Raw genomic sequence first — 12,792 nt, 5'->3', positions numbered from 1 at the left:
TAACGATATAATATTTTCTAAAGGAAGCTTAATTATTAGCATTGTTTTTTTTTTTCTCGTAAAGAGGCTATATGCGTGAAATGGAATTTCTTTTGTGGAAGCCCTGATAACTAGAAGTAGTCCACCATGGTACTACATATTCATGCACTATTTAGTTTGTGTACCGTAGCGAATTGTGATCACGCTATAAAGGTCGTCGAAAAAGAGATATGGCACTATGAAGCTGGATCGGATCACAAAATATTTGGGCCATTTGATGGGCTAGACCTTGGGAGAAACTGAAATTCTTTTTAAACAGGTGGGATAGATTATTTGGCTGATGGATGGGTAGTACATCTTCATCATAAAAGTTCGACATGCATCTCTATGTCCCTAAGGTTGGTCCTTTCCTTTAACCACTATTATGAAATTTATTATTTTGTACTTCTTGTACTACATAAAACTTTTTAGAGAAATCATTGGTTATATTATATGTATGCAGAAATTTCTTGTCATGTAAAGTATCCTTGCCAATTAGGTAATGAAAGATCACTTGATTTAAGATTAAAGATCACTTGAAAGTATTAGTAATGCAAAGCAGATACACAATAATCATCATGTAGAGCATTTGAAATAGACATATATACATGTACATGAGAGTTTGATTTGCGGTAGAATCCAGTGAACATCCTGAATCAAGATTGCGTTCGTGGGATCGGGTCTGATTCCCCTCTCGCCCATCATCTTAGCTAAAACCCGCTTGCCAAACACGATGTTCCACAACTTTGACATCGACCCTCAAGCCAACGCCCTCGCCTCCCGTCTTATCTCAGGTGACCCTGACCTCTCCACTCGCATGATCTTCCACACCACTGACTTACTCAAAATGACCAAAGAGGTTTTAAGTGACTACGACGTGGTTTTCGTGGCTGCTCTTGTTGGATTGGACAAAAAGGCAAAGGTTAAAGCCATTGAGCACTTAGAGAAGCACATGGCTCCTGGATCACTTCTCATGCTTAGGAGTCGTCATGGCCTTAGAGCTTTTTTATATCACATCGTTGATCCTTGTGATCTGAAAGGCTTCGAGGTCTTGACTATTTATCACCCGATGACCAATGCAGTTGTCAACTCAGTGGTGGTCGCACGCAAGCTCGGTGGTCAAACCACGACAGTAATGGATAGTGAGGTTCGTAGCGGCCAGATCTGATGCAACTCTACGAACAGATCTGATGCAACTCAGCAACTGTGCCAATATATGTACAAGGTATATGACTAATAAATAATCCTGGAAGTGTGTTGTGCCATATTTATTTGTTGTTTTCATTTAATGTCTATGTGTGTGGTGTTTTATATTTTACGATCCGTGATTATTGTTATTATTAAGAAATAAGCACCAGTGACAGTGGTGTATTGTTAATCGATTTCTCGATCATTACATTAATATTAATTGGTTGATTTCACTTTACTACGAATAAACAATACATATGCCCTTCATAGATACGGAAATCAAGCACTCCTATACCAAAAGTCAAATTAAACTGTAGATATATATATATATATATATATATATATATATATATATATATATCCTCAAAGACTTTTTTTTGGTACTATTAGAGAAATTTGTTTTCTTGGTCAATAATAGCATGCATTGTACGGTAAAACTCATGTCCACGTGCTTGTCCATGAAACTCATGTCCACGTGCTTGTCCATGAAACTCATGTCCACGTGCTTGTCCATGAAATACACAAACATCGATATCAAAAAGATAATAGACGAGTAAGGTATTGGACTCGCGACGAACGCGATCTTGGTTTGGACTTTGGTCGTCTGTTGGGTGAGGAGATCAAATTCGATTTGTCGTTGGACAACTCCCAAGATCTAGTGTTGGTCTAAGTTTCCAATGGCTTGACACGTTGTTTGAGAAAAGTGGGGATAAAAAAACGACGTCATAGTCACTTAAAATCTGTGTATATTGAGTACGTCGGTGGTGTGGAAGATCATGCACTTAGAGAAGAGAGTAAAGCTCAATCCATTGAGCACTTAAAGAAGCACATGGCTCGGAGCGCGTCTCATGCTTCTTATTAGAAGTTCACATGGCCTTAGAACTTTCTTAATCACCATCGTTGTTCCTTGTGATTTTAAAAGCATCGAGGTGACATGCAATTTATCACTTAATGACCGATAAAGTCGTACGTTAACTCGGTGTTTTGTTTTAGCGTTACTAGCTGGCCAACATATTTCGGCGATTCATTTGGCTGAGTTAAAGTTCAGCATTTTTTTTTCAAATTAGCGATCAGTTGTTAAAAAAAATATATAGTTGACAACAACTACAAAACTAATTTTATCAATGTAATTTACTATTTCTTAAGTATGTTGTTGACAACTACAAAACGAGTCAATTATGAAGACAGTTACTGTAAGGAGTAACAAACAAATTGCAATGGGCTTCTTTACTCCTTACAGTTACTGTCATCTAAAATTAGCGCATGGTTTGTTTTACATATGGGTTCTGAAGCAATTATTTTGAGAATGATCTACTACTATGCATATTTAGTGAACTGACCCAGACAAAAACAAAAAAATCATCTATCGCTGAAAACGTTACAACTTTTCTTAGGATTAGTTTGTAGCGACATTATTAAACTTTTGCCACAAACAAGTGGAGATTATATGATTATATCAAATACACTTGTGTTATAGATGAATGTGATGTCAGTATGAATCTTTGGTAGTTAATCAAATGTTGTGATAATTAAACGTTTGACCTAGCTAGCCATCGAACTTGATTTTGAAGAAATATTCGGATAAGCTAAAAATCTCAAGTGGCTTGGTAACTAAAATATAAATAATAGTTGCGTATACGTGTACATACGTATATACATACGTATTTACGGAAGTCAAAAGCTTCGATATTAAACTACACGCCAACCCTCAAAATAATTTCAGTACATGAAACCTAAAAACATTACGATCCTGAGGTGATTATTAATCATGTGAATGAGCTTAAATTAAATTATTTAAATAACTTTTCTTAGTAAAAATTATATTGATTTCTTAACATAGATCACAAGTAATCCATATTTTACAAATCGCTAGGTGCTAGTCGAATGGTTGTGATGAGTCTAGCGCCTAGCAAGAAAATCATCGAAGATTAAACGGAGATTAATCGAAAACTAGTTTTAGGATTATTTTAATAAATTAATAATAAAATACAAATATATAGATTTAAATATATGTAAATTGCTGTTCATGTTAAAGGAAAAAATATCAAATGAAATATATAACTATAGTATTGTCTTTAAAATTACGGTAAACACATAAAAACGTAATTTTAAAAGAAAAGTTTATGATTTTCATTAAAAGTTTGTACAACATCATAAATTCTTAATTTAAATATCAAAATAACAAAAATATACTCCTATATTAAAAACACAAATCTGGAGTCATCTTTTAATTTTAATGTTTGGTTGAAAAAAAAAAATCTCTAAACATCCTATATTTTGAAACGGATCAGTATATATTTTATTTATATTTAGATCCAAAAATAATCAGTACATACAAAATTAAGCGGCAAGTACTCGGTTAGACAGATTTTAATCAAATAGACAGACATAATTGGATAGTCAATGCTATGCGGAAATTAGTCATACATCGAGGCGCAGAGAATAGAGCTAACGATTTTACGGGATATAATTGGTGTTAGGCGGTGATTTTTAAAACATGGTAAGCAGGGAAGAAGACTACTAGTCTTAGAGACCATCAAGTTGTCTTAATTAAAGTAAAGATCAAGGAGGAGATTTTGTTTCTGTCCCAATCCACAGTATCAACATTTGGTTTGGGTTCATGCTTTTTAGGAAATTTAATACTATATAGAGAATGGTCTAAAAGCTATCGAAACCGTGTTTCTGGTGGTAATTAACAAACATCCGATTATTTTACTTAATGCATCCTATGAAACTATGAATGTATACATAATATATTACATATGGTTTGCTGGATTGTGTTAAGTGTTAACGGAGTAAAGCTTGTGTCGAAGAAACAAGGCAATTGTCGTAGACCTACTTATTATATGATTAAGAGCCTTTTCTTTATTTTGATAAAAACTTAGTACTATAAAGCCTATAAGCCTATTTGTTAATTTTAAATTTTGTTTACTTTTCAACAGTTCTTCTAACACATGTAGCTTAAGAGTGCATATGCCAATATTATCATTAATGGTTTATTCAGGAGTTACAATGATTTCTGGCTTTACATTTAAATTTTTTTTTTTTTGCAAAAGCAACTTTATTTTATTTTCTTTCAATAAACCAATCTTTATTTGTTTTCTCATAAAACAAACAAAAAACAATATAATAAAACGAGCCATGAAAGCTGTTAGATCCATGGGGGCCAGCAGCAGGTAACCTCAACTTTAAAGAGTTTTCGCTCGCAAGTTCGACCTCGGACTCTATCTTATATCCACAAAAATATAAGAAATTCTTTTTGGGAGAGTTCAATTTAACCTTTGCATAGTAGATAACACTTGATCGAATTTGATATATGAGAGAAGTCGAATTGGTTAGATATGTATGCATACGCAAAGGTTAGACAATGTAAGTAGATGATGCATGATTAAGGTATTATAAAGAACATTCTTTGCTAATTCTGACCTTCTCTACCCAACCAACGAAAGTCAAAACTATGCTCCCCTGTCACCCAATATATCTATTTTCTTTATTTCAAAAACTTATCAATCATCACAGTTGAATTCATCATCGTTATTAATAAACATTAAACACACATGTAAACAAAGACCGACTCTTCAATAATAACCATTCTCTCATGTCTCTCATCTACAATAATTTTCCCAAGATATCAAAATATAACTTTTTAAAAGGAAGTGGTTACACCCCCAATTGTGTATACATATGCAACCTTATAGTCCCATTTCCTAAAACACAATACCCATCTCACAAAAACTCTCTCATCAGTCATCATCACTCATGAAAGAAGAAACCTTCTTTTTCCGGTGGCGGTTCTTGGCCTCTGGTCTCATTTTCCTCTTCCTTCTTCCTCAAGCTTTCACTTACAATACTCATCCATGCTTCCCACATGCTCCTTTCCTTCCTCCAATCGCAAACCCAAGGCTCTTAAAAGCTTTCGCAGCTCTTCAAGCTTGGAAGTTCACCATAACCTCTGACCCAAACGGCTTCACTTCTAACTGGTGTGGTCCTCATGTATGTAACTACACAGGCGTGTTTTGTGCACCGGCTCTTGATAACCCTTACGTCTTAACCGTCGCTGGTATAGACTTAAACCATGCCAATATCGCCGGTTATCTCCCTATAGAGCTTGGTCTGTTAACCGATCTTGCCTTGTTCCATATCAATTCAAACCGTTTCGAAGGTCAACTCCCCAAAACTCTAAAATGTCTCCAGCTTCTCCATGAGCTTGATGTCAGCAACAATAAACTCTGCGGCGAGTTTCCTTCGGTGATCTTCTCCTTACCTTCCTTGAAGTTTCTCGACATTAGGTTCAATGAGTTCGAAGGAGATGTTCCTAGCCAACTCTTTGACCTAAACCTCGACGCTCTCTTCATTAACGACAACAAATTCCGGTTTAGGTTACCGAGAAACATAGGTAACTCTCCAGTTTCGGTTCTTGTCTTGGCCAACAACGATCTCCAAGGATCTTGTGTACCTCCAAGTTTCTACAATATGGGGAAGACGTTGCACGAGGTCATTCTCTCGAACTCACAGCTAACCGGTTGTTTAAACCGAGAAATCGGTTTGCTTAACCAGTTGACGGTTTTTGACGTGAGTTACAACAACTTGGTGGGTTCTTTACCGGAGACAATAGGTGATATGAAGAGTTTGGAGCAGTTGAACATCGCACATAACAAATTCTCCGGCTACATTCCGGAGAGTATCTGTCGGTTACCAAGACTCGAGAACTTCACTTACTCGTATAACTTCTTCTCCGGCGAGCCACCGGTTTGTCTGAGGCTTCAAGAGTTTGATGATCGTCAAAATTGTTTACCTTCAAGGCCAATGCAACGGTCTCCTACTGAATGCAAATCTTTTGCTTCTCATCCTATTGATTGTGGATCTTTCGGCTGCTCTCCACCTAGCCCACCGCCTCCACCACCGTCTCCTCCACCTCCACCGCCACCACCACCACCATCACCACCGCCACCATCACCGCCGCCACCACCACCGCCGTCACCACCACCACCATCACCGCCACCACCATCACCGCCGCCACCATACGTGTATCCTCCCCCACCATCACCGCCACCATATGTGTATCGGCCTCCACCACCACCGCCACCATATGTGTATCGGCCTCCATCTTCACCGTCACCAAATGTGTATCCTCCGCCTCCTTGTTGATCTTCCACGGGGCCGTGCATGACTAAGGCTACTTTTGACCGAGTGGGATGCAATAGTTGAAACTGCCATCTGTTTAGGTGTCGTGTTCTACGTTATGTAACGCTAGTGTTCATTTAATTGTTCTTGTTTTACTAGTATTATTTATTTTCTTCAAATTTTATTCTCAAAAAGTTGAATGAGCTTTAATTGTTTGTGTGATAACAAAAAATATTTTAGTTAAATGAAAACTGAGGTGAGATATTTGTAAAATGCCCTGGCGAGACGACAAGTTTATTAAATAGTAGTACATTTACTATTTCAAATATGATCACGAGTCGCTTCTTTCTCTTTCCCATCGGTTACATTCTCGTACTAGTAGCTAAGTCTCCTCAATCCGACAATACAAGAAATCATGTCTCTAGTAATTGCATGTCCCATTGTACATTTAATTTTCACCAAGAATCCCAACCGGTCCCCTTGAGTTAGGTGTTTTTTTTCCTCTCCCCTTAAGACGTTAAGGCAATTTTTGAGAGAACCCCTTCCGTAACCCTAATTGTTGGTCGATCCGTTGTCCTCGTGGGTTTAACTCATTTGAAACCGCTTTTGCAAAACCTACTTTTTAAAGCATTTAAAACTGAAACACTAACATGGCCATCGGTAAAGAGGTTTATGCTCACTTCGTGGTTTATCATTCCGAATTGTTACTTTTATCTTTGGATATGATTATGTGGTTTATAAGCGCATATCTTAAAGGATAATTTAAGTTCCAAACGTATGATTCTTTTCCTATAATTCAGGTTTTAGAAAAAACTTAATATGATATGTGAAAGAACCAAATGTACTTGTTATTAAAAACGTTAACAGTGATTAACCATATCTGAAATCACAGTAACAACTCGAACCATAAATGGTAAATTCTTAAACCATTATAATGCCATGAGTCCATGACTTCTCCGAACGTATCAATGTACTTTATAGATGGAATTAACTAACATGCCGTTCGTTCATTTTCATCCTACAAACAATTACTAAAACAACACATTCGGGCAATGTGCCAATTGGTTGACAAAAAGTTTACAAAGTATTATACTTTTAAATTAGATAGAATAGAATTAATTAATGAATGTGCCTTCATTTTCATATTACAAACAAATAAATCATATTTGGGAAACGTGCCAATGGTTGACAAAAGTTTGTAAACCGTGTTTCTGGTGGAATCAGTAACAACCATTTGAGTAAACTAAAGAATAATTCATTGCTACTACAACCATAAAAAGTGAAATTTCCTTATTGGGCGTTGGCAAAGCAGTTTTGTATTGATTTGGAGTTTGGACCAACCAACGGAAACCCAATAATCTAGCTTAGCAATTTGGTATTGGTTCTGAAACCAAAACTGGGGACGGTTCAAAATAAGCCGGAAATGAATGGGGTTATTGGTTTCATGATTTTAATGGATTTGAAAATCTAAAAAAAAATCATGTGTTATTCAATCATTGATTTTAAATACTTATCAAAATAAATAAAATGAGATTTTAACAAGTATTTGTAAATCATATAACCAATAACACATAATTTTGATAAATATTATAAAATTATTGATTAAATAACACGTGATTTTTATTTTATTTCCAAATCCGTTAAAATCTTAGAACAAATAACCTCACCGAGGAAGAAGAGTGATTCAAGGAGACAAAACTGGTGGAAACTGCAAACTGCGAAGTTGATGTGTTGTTACCAAACCGACAACGCGACCTTTAAACCATGACACTTCACCATCAATCTTTAAAACATTGACCATTTACCCACCGGTTATATACTCTTTACATACACATTGCCTTCCTAATTTGTAACTTCATCATATTATTAGATGCATATACTACATATGCATAAATATATTTTATATATCACATGTGGATGTTAATAATCATTATAGGATGTTAATATATCATGCATTGGCCCCATAATCTTTCTGCCTTTTTTTTCTTTTTCTTTTTGTAATAAGAGAACTTTACAGAATTATAGGAGTTGCAAATGTTGGGAGCATTCTTTTAACAACCAAAAAGAGAGAAAAAAAACAATATATTTGCTTCTAACGTAGGACACTTTGAAGACATCTCACCTTTTCATTCTTTCAGGTGACTCCTTTTTCTTTTTCCTTTTGTTTTAGGAGATTTTGATGACCCCTTTGGTTATCCTCTTTTGTGATTTTGAAGATATTGCTATTGATGTTTGTTGGTGGGCTTATAATGTGCGTGCAAAAAAGATTAACCGATCGAGTTTAGAGAGTTGGGAACTTGGGATACATCTTTATATAAACGTGGTAGCTAGGTTTGGACCACAAGTGAAGATAGAACATCTTTTATCCACAAAAATTCATCTTATCCTTTTTAGAAAAAAAGTTTAGTCCCATGTTTAGTGAAACACTCGATTAAACTCAAGAGTGAACAAAATTTATTGACAAAAAGTTTACCGCAAATCCATCATGAATAAAGCCAAAATCCAAACGACCAATATGGTCCATACACAGAGTTTGCGAGTAGTGGATGAATGAGCCAATACACACGGGTTTACGAATGCCATATTTTTTTTTTCACTATTGATACATACGTTTGTGATTGTTTTAAACAAGTATCTGAGCAATTTTATTCTTTTGCATTCCCACGTAAAACACACGATATATATCAACATCATGTTAGTGGATTTTGGGTTCTTAGAATGAAAATGACAAGGCATTATTGAATTTACTAACATGGCATGTTTATTGCGGCAACCAAACAATGATCTTTCATTGGTTTAAGCATGTATGTATGACAAATTATTATTTTCTTAGATATTTTTGATTCATGAGCTATGTCGTTAAAAGGAAAAATTCGGACTTTTGCTAGTAAGAAGAACTATAAGCAACATAAATAAAATCCAATTGTATACTTTTAGAAAAAGAATTAATGAAAACCAAATATATAAATAAATGGTAATTGAACAATATCATGCAAAAGAACCTTAAAAAGCAGAAAATCGAAGGAACCGAACCATACCACCCCCAAATATCATGCAATATATGTTAATCATCCTTTCATCCAATTAACCAAAAAGCTATCGTGATGTCTCATTGCTATTCGGAAATATTACTATTAACTCTTTTGTCCATTTCGTAAGAAATTGACAAATAATTTATGTCTTTCTTATTGTTTCTGGTTAGGCCGTAACAATACTACGTACTAGTTAGTATTCTATTTCCATTGTTTTGAGCGACTATATTGTATGGTTAGCAATAGCATGTGAGAACAGTATAGTAATAATGTAAGAAAGTTTATTAAGAATTCGTTTGGAAGCAAACACACGCAGCAAAACATCATGGACCGGTTTATCATTATGCATGCGATGAAAGTTCACTTTGGATGAGTGACCCTCTGGTTTATCATTTCAACAAGAGAGAGAAATAAGCAGCTCAAAGTGTTCCTTAACCTAATTGTACTGTTGTTGTTGGAATTGTTCTTGTTTTTATTTTGATCTGTCATCTTCTCTTCGGATGACTGACCCTCTGGTTTCTCCACCTCCAATTCCTCCAGATTTGCGATGTCTGGAGAAATTCCTACCTCCATCGTGTGTTGCTCCTGTTCAATCTCCGGATACTGTAATGATTGAATCATGTTCTTCTCTTTCTTCTATCCATATGCGGGTTGTCCCTCCTCTGTCCCCCAATCTAGCGATGACTTCATCTACCCCAATTTCTCTTGCTTCTTCTTCTTCGGCTGGAATTTTGGGAACAGATCCCTCATCTTCTGTGAAAGCTTCGCCAACTCTCGGAAAGCATATGGCAACTACTTCTTCGACTTCCGCTCCTGCAGCGGCGGCAGTAGACTCTTATGAATTCAATTGGGCATCGAAATTAAAGCCCTCTTGTCGAGTTCCTCCTTCTTCTGCCTCGGTCTCAATCTCTCCAGAAGGAAGGTATAGGGTAAAAGTCCCAAATGTTGTTTTTGAAAGAGGAGCAAAGATTCACTCTGATTATATTGTTGGGATATTCTATGGTAATCCTCCATCTTATGGGAAGATTTGGGGTGTGTTAAACTTCCTATGGGGCAAAGATCGTCGGGTGACTGTTCATAATCTCACAAAAAATGCTTTTCTATTCTACATACCCTCTCCGTCTCTCCGTCGTCGTGTTCTTCAACATGAGCTTTGGTGGGTTGGTGATTCTCCATTCTTTGTAACAGAATGGAAAGCCTCTTTCAGTCTAAATCCTCCTTCCTTGGAGAAAGCTCCTATATGGGCTAAAATTGAGAACATACCATTTGATATGGTTACGGATGAAGGGATGAGCTTTATATCAAGTCCATTAGGACCGATGGTGGACTGTAAACCCTTCACAAGTATAAGTTCTGCGGAGATCAAAGTGATTGTGAATTTAACAAAGCCACTTCCAAAGGATATGGAGATTGAAAGGGAAGATGGTTCGGTTTGTATCCTTTCTATCTCTTATCCATGGCTTCCTCCTTTGTGTCCCATATGTAATGAGATTGGTCACAAATCAGCTTTTTGTCCTAAAGCGGTCCCTGAAAAAGTCTCAAAGTCTCATCCTTCATCTGAATCCAAGCTCCAGGATAAATCCCCTTTGTCTCCTCGTACAGTCCCTTCTGGTACTTCATCAAATAAGATATTCGTTGCAAAGGTTCCAATAGTTCAAGCTTCAAATGGTGCTGCATCGATCTCTAAGACTTCTATTGTGTATGATCTTGAGCGTCCTTCTGAAGTGGATATGATTGGTTCAGAGGTTTTAGTTACATCAGTCTCACTCGTTGGTGGAGTTGTTGCTGCAGACATAAGTTCAGACAAATCTGTGACAGGCTCCGTTTCAGGTTCTGTTGTGGCAGGTTCAGATGCTGTGGCAGGTTCAGATTTTGTGGCAGGGTCAGTGTCAGGAAATTCTATGGTAGCTGCAGTATTAGAAGGGTTTGGAAAATCAGAGTCAACAGTAGTGGTTTACGATGCAGGGCTTCCATTGGATGTGAATCCGTTTGTTAAAGCTGTTCATACAACCTCCTTAAAAGCCTTGGAGTTATAAGAATCAAATCAAATGCGTTCGTCCAATCCTTTTGATATCTTGTCTGTTGATCAAGCAATTGTTGATTGTGATCCAGAGAAGGATGTGTTACCTTGGAGTTAACTCACTTCTCACAACTTCCTTATATAAAATTCAGCTAGATTCGAAGAAAAGGAAAATAGGCAGCAAGAAATCACCATCCAATGGTGGCGGTTCTACTCTGAAGGCAGAGAAGCGTCACCATTTAAATCATTTTTAGATGTCGGATATTTTTTTTTGGAACGTGCGGGGAATAAATGATCCCACTAAACATCGAACGCTAGCTAACTGGATTAGTTCAAGGCCAGTATCTTTTGGAGCGCTCCTAGAAACGCACGTTAAGGAACATAATCTACAATATATTATTTCTTGTATAGGATCAGGTTGGTCGGTTATAAATAATTACCATCATTCTGATCTTGGTAGGATATGGCTTATCTTCAAACCACCGACTATAGTGAAGCTTTTGTTTTCTAACCTTCAGTCAATCACGGTGGAAGTCACCATGGAATCAGGTCACTCTTTTGTCTATACAGCTGTTTATGCCTCTAATGATTTGGAAGAAAATAAGACTCTCTGGCAATCTCTTCGAGATACTTTTTCTTCTTTCTGTTTATCGTCGTTGCCATGGATGGTTAATGGAGACTTCAATGAGATAATATATCCTTCAGAAACTTCAAATGTTTTGATTTCTAGGTCTACAAGAGCTATGAGAGATTTTGGTGAGTGTTTAGCGGATATTGGTCTTTTTGATCTTCCTTTCCAGGGTCCATGTTACACTTGGTATAATAATCAACAAGATGCTCCAATTGCAAAGAAATTGGATAGGTGTCTAGTGAATGGAATCTGGACTGGGTTATTTCCTACAAGTCACTGCACTTTTGTTGCCCCAGAATTCTCAGATCATGCGCCTTGCCACATCAATTTATTTACCAAGGCCCCAGATTTTGGTACGCGTCCGTTTAAGTTTTTCAATCTTCTAATCAAGCATTCGTCTTTCTTGGAAACTATTCAGACCGAGTGGAATGCGTGGAACGCTCCTGCTAGATTTCTCTTTGAGTTTGGATTCAAGCTGAAGTCTTTGAAAAGGCCTCTTAAATCACTCAATAAGGAAAATTGCAGTGAGATTGAAAAGCGTGTGTTTGTAGCCAGTGTTTTGCTAAAAGCTGCTCAGGCTACTGTTTTACAAGATCCATCTGTGTCCAACATGCTACTTGAAAAATCTGCTACGGAGAGTTAGATATCATTGAGACTCGCAAAAGAGAGTTTCTTCAAGCAAAAATCTAGGATTAAGTGGTTGGCTGAGGGAGATTTCAACACTTCTTTCTTTCATTTTGTTACTAAAATGAGAAATGGTTTTAATGCGGTCAAATACT

At 36.6% G+C, this 12,792-nt stretch overlaps 2 protein-coding genes and 1 pseudogene across 2 annotated transcripts; all 3 read left to right on the top strand.

Annotated features, from left to right (window-relative positions):
* Window positions 1-673: 673 nt before the first annotated feature.
* On the top strand, window positions 674-1,393 carry LOC104766177 (nicotianamine synthase 1 pseudogene; annotated as a pseudogene).
* A 3,307-nt stretch (window positions 1,394-4,700) lies between these two features.
* Window positions 4,701-6,603, top strand: LOC104766176 (leucine-rich repeat extensin-like protein 6). The gene has a single exon (XM_010490011.3). The coding sequence runs from the start codon at window positions 4,966-4,968 to the stop codon at window positions 6,352-6,354; it is 1,389 nt and encodes a 462-aa protein (XP_010488313.1). The 5' UTR covers window positions 4,701-4,965; the 3' UTR covers window positions 6,355-6,603.
* Window positions 6,604-11,921: 5,318 nt separating this feature from the next.
* LOC147920454 (uncharacterized) lies at window positions 11,922-12,656 on the top strand. The gene has a single exon (XM_087501077.1). It carries the CDS (start codon window positions 11,922-11,924, stop codon window positions 12,654-12,656), a length of 735 nt encoding a protein of 244 aa, XP_087357203.1.
* Window positions 12,657-12,792: the final 136 nt, after the last annotated feature.

Source organism: Camelina sativa, chromosome 19, assembly GCF_030686135.1.
Source record: "Camelina sativa cultivar CO46 ecotype springtype chromosome 19, ASM3068613v1".
Classification (NCBI taxonomy): domain Eukaryota; kingdom Viridiplantae; phylum Streptophyta; class Magnoliopsida; order Brassicales; family Brassicaceae; genus Camelina; species Camelina sativa.
Note: the sequence above shows the minus strand (reverse complement) of the source record. Positions and strands in the feature narration are given on the sequence as shown.

What these genes read in the sequence shown, in the direction of transcription:
- LOC147920454 (XM_087501077.1), top strand. Translation starts at nt 11,922, where the DNA reads ATGGAATCAGGTCACTCTTTTGTCTATACAGCTGTTTATGCCTCTAAT.
- LOC104766176 (XM_010490011.3), top strand. Translation starts at nt 4,966, where the DNA reads ATGAAAGAAGAAACCTTCTTTTTCCGGTGGCGGTTCTTGGCCTCTGGT.